The 15617-nt window shown below is 39.0% G+C and overlaps 1 protein-coding gene across 1 annotated transcript in view; it reads right to left on the bottom strand.

Moving 5' to 3' along the window:
• The window catches only part of LOC110159334 (glucosidase 2 subunit beta-like), a 384952-nt gene that overhangs the window by 135964 nt on the left and 233371 nt on the right, over positions 1-15617 (bottom strand). The window contains 1 exon segment of the mRNA XM_020923884.2: positions 3159-3228. Coding sequence (XP_020779543.2) covers positions 3159-3228 — 70 coding nt within the window.

Genomic DNA, 15617 nt, shown 5'->3' with positions numbered 1-15617 from the left:
TTGTGGACCCAATCCCTAATAAAAAATGAGGTTCAACATTTGTGACTTTTTATTTTGGATATTTCCTTTAAAGTCAGTAAATCTCCCATATAGTTCTGTTTCTAGAGCATGGAACTCAACAGAGACCACCAATCCAACAGTTCTGGAGCTACATTTCCCATAAATTTTTATCATACACTTTCTGAAAAATATTACTGATATTATAACCACAAGCCCTATAATTTAGTTTAAAGTCTGTTTCTGAAATTGTATAAACTGTGAAGTTATTAAAACATTTCTCATAATCATGCATTTTAAACTGCCTTTTTAGACTTAACCACGTTATGGATATTAGTGTGTAGCTGCGTAGCCTCCGTGATTTCTTTGAACTCTTAATATATTAAATTTTTCGAAAAAGCCAAATGGAAAAATAAATGAAAATTTTATTTCCAGAACCTGAGCGAGCGGTCACTGTTGAGCTCCATAGCGCACCATCTGAGAGCACGACCTCATCACATTCTCGGACGTGAACTCAGCCTATAGCACGCTTATAAAGATTCGTGTAAGTAGCGAAGATGAAAACATATCCTGAAGTAAATTGTAATCATATATTGAGTCATTTGACCAGGAGGATATAAAAAGCAGAGTCACGTGAGCTGTGCAGCCTCCTTCCTCCTCATACTGCTTTTTGTTTAGGGGAAAAATCTTGACCTTTTGGTAATTGCCGTCTTGGTGCTTGGCTCTCCTCTGCCCCTACTGTAATGAACAGTTTGCATGCCTGAGGGCCACCCAGACTACTTATCTGCTATTGCCTGCTGGCTGGGAGCACAGCAAAAACACGTGAAAGCGAAATCTGGCTAGGCTAAGGCTTTTGTTGCACCGTACACAACAGCAACATTCATTAAAAACTATAAAACATAGAGCTTCTTGCTAAAACAGCTCATTTAAAGTCATTCTTTTTCAATTAGGCGGAATAATTACAACATTTTCTGCATTGCTTGGCTTCACTTTGCGTTTAAAAAAGGTAGCAGGGAGAGTTGGATTATTCATACCAAGCCAAATCTTTTGTCAACGTGAGCTGGAATAGGCCTATCCAGCGCTGCTCAGTAGGCAGCCAATAGCGTTTGTTTTTCTTCATTAAAATTAGCCCTAGGTACCGCGCGGTGCAAATTCATTACTGTGCAGCTTTTCCTGGTCTATTTTAAGGCCCCGGTTACATACACAGCCACCCTGCTTACAACACCAGCCAGCGTACACATAAATCATGCCACTTACGATTTTGCCTTAGTTTGGTGCAGCCGTTTGTAATAATGGGTGATGCTGTGAGATAAAAAGAAGCTTCGCGGCACAGTTCCAACAATAAAAACTACTAGTATGCGAACAGCGCACTTCAGGAATCTCAGAAGATAACACGGTTTAGATGCAGACAGTACACAGCGGATTTATCAAGAGCTGATTTTTAGGGATGTAACGATATCCAAATTTCACGGTACGATATTTATTGCGATATTTTGGAGTGGTTCATATAATTGTAGACAGGATACTTTTTGCTTTTAAAACACCTTGACAAGACTTAGGTGTGAATCATTAGTCATAATCCCAAGAATTAAAGTAAAAAACATATTTCTTCATGTTGTCTGAGCTAAAATGAATCATGGTCTGTGTAGTTTCCTGTGTTATTTAGCTGTTGTTACTGTAAAACCATGCATTTGACCAAAGGAACTTTTAATTCGATATATTGTGAGACTTTTGACAATATGATATCACCATATTTTGGTTATTGCTACATCCCTACTGATTATACAATCTATCTGTATTGGGGCAAGACAAATTTTGCTCAAAAACAGATAGTGAGATTTTCGGTTCAATAAAAAATAAGGCAGTGCTATTGTAAATAACTAACATTGTTATTCACTATTCAATAGCCATTGTTGCTATTTACACCCAGGTGTATTTAGCGTGAGACATAGAAGGGCACCCGGGTGTTCTTAGACAAAAATGCTATTTACACCCAGGTTATTTATTAAAAAAAACTCACTGTCAGTACAAACATAAAGGCACCAGCCCAGTGAAAATCAGTAATATTTAATGTTTTTTTTACTCAAAATGATGCGGAATCATCAATCAATCACAGTCTGTGCCTAACGGTTTAGTCCCGAGTAAATCCTGTTTTAGTCCTGGTTTAGACTTGGTTTTAGTCCTGATTTTAGTCCTGGTTTAGAGCTGGTTTTAGTTCTGGTTTGGTTCTGGTTTAGTCCTGGCTTTAATCCTGGTTTTAGTCCTGGTTTGGAGGCGCATGGAAAGAGGCACGGTCCATGCGCAATACGGTACAAAGGCGAAATCATGGCTGTGACACTAAAAGTTTTTGTTAAACCACTTCTTGTGCAACTTTAACATGAAACACGAACATTTTAATCCTCAAAATAGTGAATACTTATTGCATAAATGAGTTTTCTTTCACTGAACAAGCAACAAAACTGTAGCGCTGTAACAAAATCATTTAGTAAAATATATCAAAAAATACTCTTGGTGATATATCAATACAGCAGCCCCCGATATCGACACTGTATCATCACATTAAACAATATGATATTTCAATATTTTGATATTTTTGCACACCCCTAGTTGAAAATGTGCTACAGTCGTCCCTCGCTATATCGAGGTTCACCGAGTCGGGTACGGGCAAATAGTTGCTGAAATGGGTGGGTTTTAACTTTCTGTAACTTTACGGGTGGGTAGTGATTACACATGGGTGGGTCAGGACTAAACCAGGACTAATTTTGGACTTAAGAGAGAGAACACCGAAACAGGGTGTCCACAAAGCGCGATCGGGCGACGGCCGCACTTACCTTGATGAGGTGCGGAGCTGAGCCGGTCCTTTCTCCTGCGGTCACCTTCGAACCCGTCCTGACAGTGAGTCCTGTTTCAGTTCTGGTTTAGTCCCGTTTTAGTCCCGTTTTAGTCCTAGATCAGTCCTGGTTTAATCCTCCTCTTCGGTCCTGGAATCAGTCCTGGGTTAGTCCTGGTTTAGTCCTGGTTTAGTCTCAGTTCAGTCCATGGCGTCCTAATCACAACATAGATTATAGTGTAACATGGACCCTTTAAGCAGCCAGTTTATCCACAGTGAAGTTTAAATAGAAAGGAGACTTATAATAAAAATCATGCTTTCACTTAATTACCTTATTTCCGCGTTGACTTGCTCGTAGGACTCCTCTGCCTTCTTGAGATTGGTCGCCTCCCACTCGGCGGCTAGACAAAACAAAAGGTCAGACAAATTAACAATGTGGACTGCAAGCGTCTGGGCAGCTGCATGTTAGCAAACACCAGCTAGTTGATATACAGTGTTAAAAGAAAGGGCTGGAGAGATGAAAGAAGAGAAGTATAAACACCGAAAAAGTGTTATTCCAGGTGCTTAAGATGCCCCGAGACTCGCAAGTTTCACACCGACAAGAGTGTTAACCAAATGTGGGAAAAAAAGAGTCAAAGTTGAGCAAGTTTTTTGACCGCTGCGGCGTGTAGTGGCGGCGACGCGCAGGTGGATAGCGCAGCCTGGACATCGGATGCTAAAGGGGGGGGAAACTTGTCATTTTCTTCAAGGGTTTTTGACAGTGACAAAAATGTAATAGAAGTGTGAGTCCGAGACAACATGACAGACAGGCGCTGCGACGTGTGTGCACCTGTCACCACGTCCACTCCACTGAGCTCGGAAAAGTGGGATTCACACTGAAGCCAGGAGGATGACAACAAACCTGGCAACGTACAAGGTAGTAAATGAAGTTTGGACAATAAGCTAGAATTGTCTTTTCACGTTTCCAATTCCACTTTTATATGTTTCGCTATATTATTATAAACTTGTCTGGAGAATTAAAGAGAGGATTAATCTCACGGAGATATGAACAATATATGAATAAGTCTTTTGGTTTCACAAGTAAAATATAAAATGGTTAAATCAGTTGAATCTGTTGAGTCTGTTTATGAAATACATTGTTTATATCAGTGTTTCCCAAACTTTTTTTTTTTCTGAGGACCCATATTTTAAAACCTTCGAAATCCAAATCAATAGACATTATTCGTAAATCACAAAATAAGGTGGATTTGACCATTATTGAACATTAATGAGGATGTTTTATTGTTGACTGAGTGATCGTGTCTGTCTGAACATTTAGTATTACTCGAGTTTTAAACAATGAAAAACAGTAAAATGTATCCATAAGTCGCCTATTTGGACATTAAATTGACCTCATTTCTTTTTCTATTCAATATTCAATTGAACCAGCAATATTGGAGCAAAACAGTCTTTAAAATAATTACAAAAAGATTATAAATGATACAAAACATGTCTTAACATTTCAGCATTTATAATGAGATAGATACGCTTGTCTGCGTTTTTGTAGCTCGTTCGTGTCTGGGGTGCAGGAGGAGAGCACAACACACAGATCAGGTGTATAGGCAGAACTGTATAGGCGAGATTCAGCTGACATCATTGTTATTAAAAGCCCGCGTTGCATGCTGGGAAATATTTTGGTCGGAGGCAAGAAACATGATAGCGGTCAAACACAATGCGTAACCTCGCGTATTTATCCCCAATAATGGTCAATTCCTGCTGCATTATCAGATGCACAAATAGAAGCACGGAAGAAGGAAAATGTGTTTTTCGTATTCTGAGTGAAAAGAACCGCTAAAGGCGAAATAAAGGCTTTCAAACATCCACAAAGCAAACGTAGAAGATCCTAGCAAACCGTGGACTCCAACAAGGCCCAAGAGTTTCCACCAAGTCATTGTGGATATCGCTGAAGTGAATATTTGTCCAGGTAGTTGGCGATTCTGACCAGAAATTTGGTTTGGTCCACCTTTTGTAGGGGTTGAAAAGGGTGATTTGGCGTCCATCCATGCTTATGACCAATTTCTGGTCAAATGGTCTTGGGTCCTCTGCCGTTAGAGTGGATAAATACCCGGGATCAATACCCTTTAACAATGGTTTATATAACGGGTCTATCTGGGTATATGTATATTCAGTTTTTAGATCAGTTGAAGCTGAGGAAATGACACCAAGGTCAACTTCTTTTGTTGCCTTGGATCCATAATACACATTTCTTCATTACTTTACAAAAACGTGAGTTCAAATGTGCATGATTAACAGGTCAATCAGGGACACATACGACCCGTCTAGATCAAACATGTCCACATGCAAAGAAAAAATAAAAGGAAAAAAGATAAATATCACAGTACTTTCTATACTGTTACTGCTTGGTGTTGGATCAAAACAAAAATCAGTGGTATTGTCCGTGGGGTGTAATTTCCTCATTAATAGTTTAACAAATGAAAATGTTCCAGTCTCACATTTAAAGTGTCCTGATGGAATAATGTTGATGATAACAGTAGAATAGGTTTGCACAGCTCATCACAATCAAATGGAAATACCAATTTTAACATCACAATTATCAAAGTGAAAAGACTGCATTTTTGTGGTAATTCAATATGCCCTGCAAACAGCAAATAGAGATTTAATTTAACTCCTAACCCTACACTTAAAAATTCAACAAATATGTTCAGAAATACGTGGGATTCTTGTATTACTTCAGCAGTTTATATTTCAATTCAATTTATTTTTGCATAGCCCAAATCACAACAGGAGATGCCTTATTGGGATTGATTTGGATGAAAAAGTTCGGAAATTAAACATTAAATAACATAAAAGGAAACAGTTACATAGTTATCAGCCAATAAAACCCCAAAAAATTTTCTCTCAAATGCGACTGCTCCTGAATGTGTTGAAAATAGGGCTGAGTGTCATTAAGAATTTGCAGATAAAAAACATCCCTCGATACATAGGCCACGATCCGATACATCTCGATACAGAGCACATTCGGTTCGATACGATCTATTTCAAATTGATTCAATATGGTTCAATAAAAATAGTCTTTGTTAAACCATTTCTTGTGCAAAGTGAATATGAAACACAAACATTTTAATCCTCAAAACAGTGAATACGTCAAATGTGTCACATAAACAAATTTCCTTCTTCTAAACCAGCAACAAAACTGTAGCACTGTAACAAAATAATTTAGTAAAATATACCAAAAAATACTCTTGGCGATATATCGATACAGCAGCCCACGATATCGATACTGTATCATCACATTAAACAATACGATAAATTGATATTTTGATATTTTTGAACACCCCTAGTTGAAAATGCGCCACAGTCGTCCCTCGTTACATCGCGGTTCACCAAGTCCAGCACTGAGTCGGGTTCGGGCAAATAGTTGCTGAAATGGGTGGGTCAGGACTAAACCAGGACTAAACCAGGACTAAACCAAGACTAATCTTGGACTTAAGAGAGAGAACACCGAAATGAGGTGCGGAGCTGAGCCGGTCTTTTCTCCTGCGGTCACCTTTGAGCCCGTCCTGACAGTGAGTCCTGTTTCCGTTCTGGTTTAATCCTGGTTTTGTCCTGGTTTACTCCCATTTTAGTCCTAGATCAGTCCTGGTTTAGTCCTGGTTTATTCCCGTTTTAGTCCTGTTTTAGTCCTAGATCAGTCCTGGTTTAGTCCTGGTTTATTCCCGTTTTAGTCCTGTTTTAGTCCTAGATCAGTCCTGGTTTAGTCCTGGTTTACTCCCGTTTTAGTCCCATTTTAGTTCTAGATCAGTCCTGGTTTAGTCCTGGTTTATTCCCGTTTTAGTCCTGTTTTAGTCCTAGATCAGTCCTGGTTTAGTCCTGGTTTACTCCCGTTGTGGTCCCGTTTTAGTCCTAGATCAGTCCTGGTTTATTCCTCCTCTTCAGTCCTGGAATCAGTCCTAGGTTAGTCCTGGGTTAGTCCTGGTTTAGTCTCAGCTCAGTTCGTGGCGTATGCATCTTACAAGTTTTTTATATACTCTCAGGTTAACAGGCAGGTGCGGGCGGGTGCGGGTCTCCAAAAATGGACCCGTGCAGAACTTTGCACTTTAGGCTCCATTACGGAATAAATTAATCTTAGTTCGTTACATAAAGAAGGAGAAAAATAACTAAATATAAATAATAAATAGAAGGAGGACGACAGCAGCAATAAGTTTTAAGAAGGATGCAAAAAGGGTTGTAACTGTCCTGTTTGAAAAAAGTGTATAAAGTGTGTGGAGAGGGGTTTTACAGCCTTAAAACAGATATAATAATTGTAAAAAATAAAGCTGACTACCTCGCGGATTTCACCTATCGTGGATTATTTTTAGAACGTAACCCTCGCGATAAATGAGGGACCACTGTATAGGCGAGTTTCATTGTTGACAAAAGCGCACATTGCATGCTGGGAATTATTTTGGTCAGCAGCAATAAACACTAATTCAACATGACGGACGGAGCAAGAAAGCACGTAAAGGGTATTGATCCCGGGTATTTATCCACTCTAACGGCAGAGGACCGAAGACGATTTGACCAGAAATTGGTCATAAGCATTGATGGACGCCACATCACCCTTTTCAACCCCGACAAAAGGTGGACCAAACCAAATTTCTGGTCAGAATCGCCAACTACCTGGACAAATATTCACTTCGGCGATATCCACAATGACTTGGTGGAAACTCCTGGTCCATTCACAGCAGAAAAGATGAAAACCTCCAAGAGTCTCGATGTGTTGTTGAACTTGTTGGAGTCCACGGTTTGCTCGGATCTTCTACGTTTGCTCTGCGTATGTTTGAAAGCCGTTTAATTCGCCGTTAGCGTTTCTTTTCACTCAGAATATGAAAAAGACATTTTCCTTCTTCCGTGCTTCTATTTGTGCATCCGATAATGCAGCAGGAATTTACCATTATCGGGGATAAATACGCGAGGTTACGCACTGTGTTTGACCGCTATCGTGTTTCTTGCCTCCGACCAAAATATTTCCCAGCATGCAACGCGGGCTTTTAATAACAATGACGTCAGCTGAAACTCGCCTATATGAAGTAAATTTGGATTTTAACACATTACAGATCAAATTATAACTCAATTCCTGTTTCTTAAAAAATTTACCGAAACTATAAAAACTCTCTTCATATATATTCTTCGTATATTTTCACTTTACAAACATCCAGTACTGTATCCGAGGGAACAAATCTTCATAAATGCAGCGTTGGCTAACTAGTGAAGAGTTGGACGCAGTGCCAGTAAATTATCGTAGTAAACATTAGCGAGCCAGAAAATTAAAAGCAGCTTATTTTAATGCATAAACGTCCTGATGTAAGTTACACTCACACGCAGTTTAAAAGCTTGCATAAAGTACCCTCATTAGCTTAATTATGCTGCGTTTTTGTTATGTTCGCATGTAGAAGATATAGGAGAGTGACAGACAATGAGCTGAAAATAGTATAGGTGAAAAAAAAAAACACGTATCCACATTTGAAGAGGCACTAGGATTGTACATGGTAAGTGAAGCATGAAGAGTACAGGCACTTTCTTTCACAGCGGGATCACACATGAAACTGTGAGGAGAGATGGCAGAAAATACCATGAGAAACGCGCCGCACAGGAATCCAATTTAATTGTCTTGCGCCGATGGACCTGGGGATTTTCAGGGGTGTTTGGAACAGGTTTGTTTCATTCATGTCATCGAGGAAAATCTTTCTCTCGGCTGTAAGCGAATATAAGATGTGTTTCAGAGAGGGGAGGGCGCTGATGATGAAAATGAACACCTCAGTGATTTTGTTTAGCTGGTGCTGATATTCAGGTCATATTTTAAAGCTGCACTGTGTAACTTTTGAACTGGAGGGTCTGTAATCTGTGTATCATTCGTTCATTTGTTTTTCAATATAAAATCAAAAATAAGAAAACAAAAAAACAACAATTTTCTTCATTATTTGCCTCTAAAACCAAAATGAAAAAACTAATAACAATTCATTTTTTTCATTTTTCGATTTTTTGTTTAAATGAATAAAGGAAAAAACGGATAATGGCCTTTTCCCGTTTTCGTGACTTAAACTGCGATGCCGGAGTTTTGCGCCGCCTACAGAGTGAACCAGGACTGATCCCAGGACTAAAACAGGACTAAACCATTTTCAGTCCTGGTCTGGTCCCAGTCTCAGTCCTGGTCAGTCCTGGTCTGGTCCTAGTCTGGTCCCTCAATCTCAGTCTGTCCGGTCTAAGTCCCGTCTGGTCCTGGTCTGGTCCCAGCCTCGGTCCTGGTCTCAGTCCGGTCCAGTCCCGGTCTCAGTCCTGTCCTGTCCCGGTCTCAGTCCTGGTCTCAGTCCTGGTCTGTCCGGTCCAGTCCGGTCTCAGTCCTGGTCCTGTTCCCGGTCTCAGTCCTGGTGGTCTGGTCTGGTCCAGTCTCAGTCCTGGTCCTGTCAGTCCTGGTCTCAGTCCTGGTCCTGTTCTCAGTCCTGGTCCTGGTCTCAGTCCCGGTCCAGTCCCGGTCTCAGTCCTGGTCCTGTTCCCGGCTTCAGTCCTGCTCTCAATTCTTGTCTGGTCCCAGTCTAAGTCTTGGTCTCAGTCCCGGTCTGGTTCTGGTCTGGTCCCGGACCTGGTTCAGTCCTGTTCAGTCCGTATGCGGCGCAAAAGTCCGGCATCGCAGTTTAAGTCACACAAAATCGAAAAATGAAAAAACAAATCATTATCCATGTTTTCATTTTGGCTTTGGAGGCAAATAATGAAGAAAATAGCTGTTTTCTCATTTTCTTATTTTTGGTTTTGTATTGAAAAACAAATGATACACAGACTCAGCAGTTACAGAGAGACGTGACGTTTTTCAATGTAAAGTCAGTCAGAACCAGAGAAGATGGAGCCAGAAGCGCCCCCATGAACACTTCCTAGTTGGTTTTACAGTTTAGCCTTTAGGCGTTGGAGCTTCTTCTGCTGTCAACAACAAGAGTGGACTGCATCAGGAATGTCAAAAGGGCAGAAATATCACTTTATATCCTAGTTTGGAAGATTATACAAAACATTTCTGTCTCTTCGAGGTCATTTTTTAATGATTTTAATTATAGACAGTATAGTTGATTTGAATTTCTCCAAATCAACAATTGCAATCTTATCCATTTCCAATGCATTTGAATAGTTATTGGTATTAGATCATGTTAATGAATAAGAAGCTGTCAAAGCACTAGCACTGGCTGGAGTAGCAATTAGCATGTTCCTAGCATGTGGTCACAGCTGGTTGCCCACACAGATACCCCCGAAACAATTCCCCAGACACCTTCTTTTTTTTTTTTTTTTTTTCTTGCTTTAAGTCGTACAGCTGTGGCGTGTCCAAAAGGCAAGCAGTGATTTTCCATTTTGCCATGTCTATTTTTAGAAAACGAAGAGTGTCCCTAATACAGCTGCACAATATACGACAATCAAATCTAATTCTCAATTTGAGTCGGAACAATTATCAAATCACAAAGGCTGCAATTAGATATGAGAAAGAATGTCCTCTGCAAAGAACAAACTCTCCAGTTTTTTACAGAAAAATCTACAGAAAGATCTACCTTTGACGTCACAATTCTGGGAAAATCGAATGTTTTTGTGAGGAACTGTGTAAATGAAGATAAATATAACTCCAAGGTTCAAGGTTACACAAAATTGAGTCTAGTGAGCATTAAGTCGTGTTATAATGATGCTCCTCAAGAAAAAAATGTTAGAATTTGTGATTTGTGTGTTAAACATGTGTGAATGAAACAAAACACAACTCCAGAATAAGAATCTTGAACCATAAATCAACTTTTGCTCTGTTGTTTTGCTCATTTCTTATTTTATTTACCTTGTTTTGGTAAAACTTTATAATAACTACATCTTATTTAGCCTTAATAAAGCATGAACAAAGACTTAATTAATAATGAACAAAGACTTAATAATGAGTCATGCTTAGTAACTACTTAATTACTGCCTTAATTAGCACTTAACTTGCACTTAATTCGCCTGTGCTGTAAATAGTTACTCATAATTATTTCATACTTAATTACTCATGAACTAACCATTTGAACCAACCATTATATTTAAGTACACATTTGAGCATTTATTGATGATTAGTAAACTATGAGAGATTGATTTACTAAAAATACAATGCAATGATCATTCAGGCAGCTGTTATCTGTTAGTTACGTCTTTTTGAGAGCTTTTCTAACGTGAAGAAATAATTATGAGTAACTATTTACAGCACAGGAGAATTAAGTGCTAATTAAGGCAGTAATTAAGTAGTTACTAAGCCTGACTCATTATTTATTAAGTCTTTGTTCATGCTTTATTAAGGCTAAATAAGGTGTAGTCATTATAAAGTCTTATCCTTGTTTTTTAATACACGTCTTATTTTTATTAGTATTTTTATTTTATCATAGCTTATATTGCAAATTGCATTCATTGTTTTATGTTGGACCATTTGAAAGAAGCAAATTTCTAGTTTGTGAATTTGCTCACTGATAATGGTAATAAAACTTTTTATGATTCTGATAATGACTTTCTTATTCTGTAAAGCACTTTAAATTACTTTTGTACAACTTGTGCTATACAAATAAACCATTGCCTAGCCTAGTTTAGACCTCTACAAATACTTTGAGATGCATAGGACTTTTGCATTAATTTATCAGTTTATATTTCAGTCTTCTCTAAAATTTTAATGTTCCCGGAAATGTTTACAATGTGCACAGAATCTTAGGCTATGTTCAGACTGCAGGGCTTAACGCTCAATTTGGATTTTTTTGTGAAATCCAATTTTTTTGCAAGGTTGTTCACATTTCCAATTAAATACAACTTGTACGTGATCTCCAGTGTGAACTTTAAATGCCCCAAAAGTGTCCTGCATGAGCACTGGAGGACACAATAACATCAGCATGCTCAGTGTTTACGGAAGTCGCCTAAACATGGACGAGAGCATTGAGCACCTGGAGATTTTAAAGTTCCTCTCGTACCGGAGCCAGAACATGTCCAGCTTATTTGTTTTAAGGAGGAGATTGAGAAAGAGAAGGACGAGGTTTTTGGCCGTGGCATTTTGTGGGGCAGTGGCAGCAACGTCTGTAGAAAGTAACATGTGGGTGCGAAGTTGCAGTGATGGGATTGCTCTGGGCTTCGCTGCTTCACTGACACAGAGTTCATACATAATTTTCATACGACGAGAAGATCCTTTGTGTACATTTGTGAGCGCCTACTCGTACCACTCTCATTTCTTGATGACGTGTAGGTGGGATGAATGCAACCTGGCCGTTCAGACTCAAGTCGCATCTCAACAAATCAGATATGTATTGGTTTTAGGACCACATATCCAAGTGTCCTGGGTCGCATTTGAAGAAATTGGATCTGTGTTGTTCAGACTATCATTAAAAGATCAGATACAGGTTGCAAAGGAGTGAAAAAAAATTGGATTTGGGTCACTTCAGGCTGCAGTCTGAACATAGCCTTACTTTTTAACTCGCTATATTAGTACAAATCTGCATTTTAACAATATTATGTTTACCTGCCTCAGTTCGTATTAAATATTACTGGGCATGAATGTTGAAGAATGTTACGACGTCCTCTGAACTAGAGATAGAGCGATATATCAGTTGTCCGATATTTTGACTTTTTTCTCCAAAATGCTGATATTTTGTTTAGAATACAAGACTTTATTTTAACATTAACACACAAAACATGACCACAAAGCTTTCTTATAGGTTTGTAATAAAAACAAAAATGGAGAAAAGGGCTGTGGGTGAGTTTGTAGTAAATTTACATTATATAAATTGAGGAAAATAATCCAAATCTGTGCTACAAATCAGCTCAAAAATATCGGTCACTGGTTGCTCTGGATTCCCAACACTCAATATCACTATCGGCCATGAAAAAAAACAAAAACAAACACATCAGTCGATCTATAATCTTAACCATCTTGCAGTTCTAGTCCCTAACACCCACATCCACTAAGTTCCCCAATCAAACGAAGCTGAAATAGACAGCGACTCCCAAGTGGCTTTGACATTTGACCCCCCGCAGCCGCCGTACATGGAGACGGGAGGGGAGATCGAGCGGGGAGGCAGTGAGGCGAGGAAGAGTACAGTGTAGCGGCAGACATAGCGAGGAGAATAGGTGGACGCAGTAAGAGTAGCAGTGTATCCGCGTACAGTACACCCCTTGGCCCCAAAGCTTATCTCCTAATGAGTGCACGGATTACATTAGTGGCCACGCGGTCAATGTATGTCACGACTTTACCATCAGCGCATGCATGGACTGGTTTATCCGGCCGTGCCCCTGCTAATTAGCGACGAGGCTTTATCAACATAATGGTAGACTTTGACAATCTAATTATTTTCCTTGCTGCTCACTCCTATTAAAAACTGGAAGAAGGGGGGAAAAAAAAGAAACTAGGACAAATGACTCCATGACATTTCAGTGGGAAGAGCACAGCACCTCGCTTTTAGTGCCAGACGCTACAGAAAAAAATCATATTGTGATTTTTTTTTTTATGTCTCTACGCAAAGTTCTCTTGTAGGGATGGGCATTCGATAAAATTTTCTTAATCGACTGTCTGGAGAATTAACGATCGATTTTCAATTAAACATTAAAGGGTTATCGTCATTATTTTTACTATTACTAATCTGCATAAATAAACACAACAAATAAACCACAACCACTATAGAGCCACATCAGCCCGTTTGAGATTATAATGTGTTTAAAGCAGCTTTGTGCACATTTGTTTACATTTCACAGAAACAAAACTTTAAACCGCTTGGTTCATTTGCATAAACTATAAGCGCTGAAAAAACAGCTCTTTCCTCGTGTGCTGATGTGGTTCAGCTTCTTTCAGACTAAAGGACATGACTCAGTGGAATATGAGCGTTCTCTCTGTGACAGACGGATGTTGATGATGATGAGTCTGTGTCATGTTGGAGATGGTTCCTGTTTTCAGAGATCAGACGTGTGCAGGTTTAGCTCAGCTCTTTATTTCCCTCACTTTATTTATGTCAGTCACTTTATTTATTTTGGCTGCTGTTGTGATGAAAAGACTGAAAAGCATTTGTCTTTTGGACGCATGTGCACTCAACTTTATTTTGCAGTAACCGGAATACTGCGTGTACATGCACCACGACGAAACTGTGATACTCAAAAAAACATCATACCCGGGACACTGATGTGCATGTAAACACACTTACTGAGTGGTACAGTGATCTCTAGGGAGGTGCCAGAGCTGAAACGTGGGACTGTGAGGCCTCAACTCCAGTGTTTGTGCTGTCAGGTGCAGTCTTGTCTCCTTACACTACTTTACACACGGCAACCTACATTTGGTTTGTCGATTAAAAATTAACATGATCGACAAAATCCTTAATGATCAATTATCGATGAGTCAACTAATTATGCCCATCCCTATTCTCTTGAGGTTAAAATATGTTCACCGTGTGCTATCTACTTCAAATTATAAAGCGTTTTATTGTCAGGAAGTGCACATCGGCTTGCTAGTTGCAGCTTGCTTTGCTGTTACTGCAAAACTTCGCTCTGGTCTCTGGTTGTGAAAGGCGCATAATCTAAACTCAAAATGCTCAGATCGAATAAGATAAGTGAGGAATATGTTTGGACGAATGCAAAGTTGTAAAGTGAACTAGTTTCATTTTTCATGTTTTTTTAAGACTGTTCAAAGATCACATTTTAAACGTGTCAAGGAAAATAGGCAAAAATACTAAATGAACAAGAATCACGTGTATTTCAGAACATGTTTATACAGATCTAAACTACAGGCAATGATGGTAAAATACTTTGAAAATGTGTTTAGTTACAGAATACTGAATACCCAAATTAAAATGTATTTCGTAACGTATTCCAGTGTCCTGTATTCTGAATCTTTGGAATACTTTTATTCACGTTATATCATAGAGTAAGAAAGCATTACAAACAGCCTTATTTTTGTTGTTTTGCATTAATTTATGTCAAATTAGAGGTGAAAAATCTAAAATAATCTCATTCATGCACAACAAGAGCTGTGTTTTCTTTTTTCTAACTATTACTGTGCAGTCAAAGCCAAAAGTACTGCCATTATTCCATTTCATTTAGGAAAGTAACTGTATTCTGAACACCACCAAATGAAAGAGTAAGTGTACCAGAATAGATGTACTCAGGGTAATACAGGCCATTTTTATGCAGAATAATTGTTCTGTAGGTGAAATTACGGTGAATTAAATATCACAGCCTTTCCTATTTGCCAATATGACCACTCAAACTGCGATTTAACTTTGATTTTCCTGCCAGATCCTATCAAGGGGACAGTTAAATCATCAAGACCATGTATAAAAATATGTGCGGCGAACCGTAAAGTACATAGTAATGGAGCGGTTTGAACCCTCTAGTGCATATATGGGCTCCGGCTGCTGTTTACGTAGCAAACAGATCAATACAAAGACAGCATTTTTTCAGCGCCTCCAAGAAAAGAAAAGTGAAGCTGCTTCGCCATGTGTGGTACTTACGAAAACAAAGGGAATTCACCATCCAGGGCAACCTTGAACTGTCTTATTCACACCTTAAGATAGGCAGCGTAGGAGTGCTGACTGTAAAAACGGCTTTTATGTGCAATCTATATATCTAGGTAAAGTTCCAGGTGAAGATGCGCTCTGTGTCATCGTCGCTAGCAACCATTTTCTCTCCTCTACTCACACGGAGCTATAATAGGCAGAGCACACAACACAAGATTTATTGTTGTAGAGTTTTCAACAATCACGACTTACATAACAGACTTCTATTGCAAAAGGTAGTTTACTAA

The sequence above is a fragment of the Boleophthalmus pectinirostris genome, unplaced genomic scaffold, assembly GCF_026225935.1.
Source record: "Boleophthalmus pectinirostris isolate CB_2022bp ecotype Guang Dong unplaced genomic scaffold, ASM2622593v1 HiC_scaffold_20, whole genome shotgun sequence".
Taxonomy (NCBI): Eukaryota; Metazoa; Chordata; class Actinopteri; order Gobiiformes; family Gobiidae; genus Boleophthalmus; species Boleophthalmus pectinirostris.
Note: the sequence above shows the minus strand (reverse complement) of the source record. Positions and strands in the feature narration are given on the sequence as shown.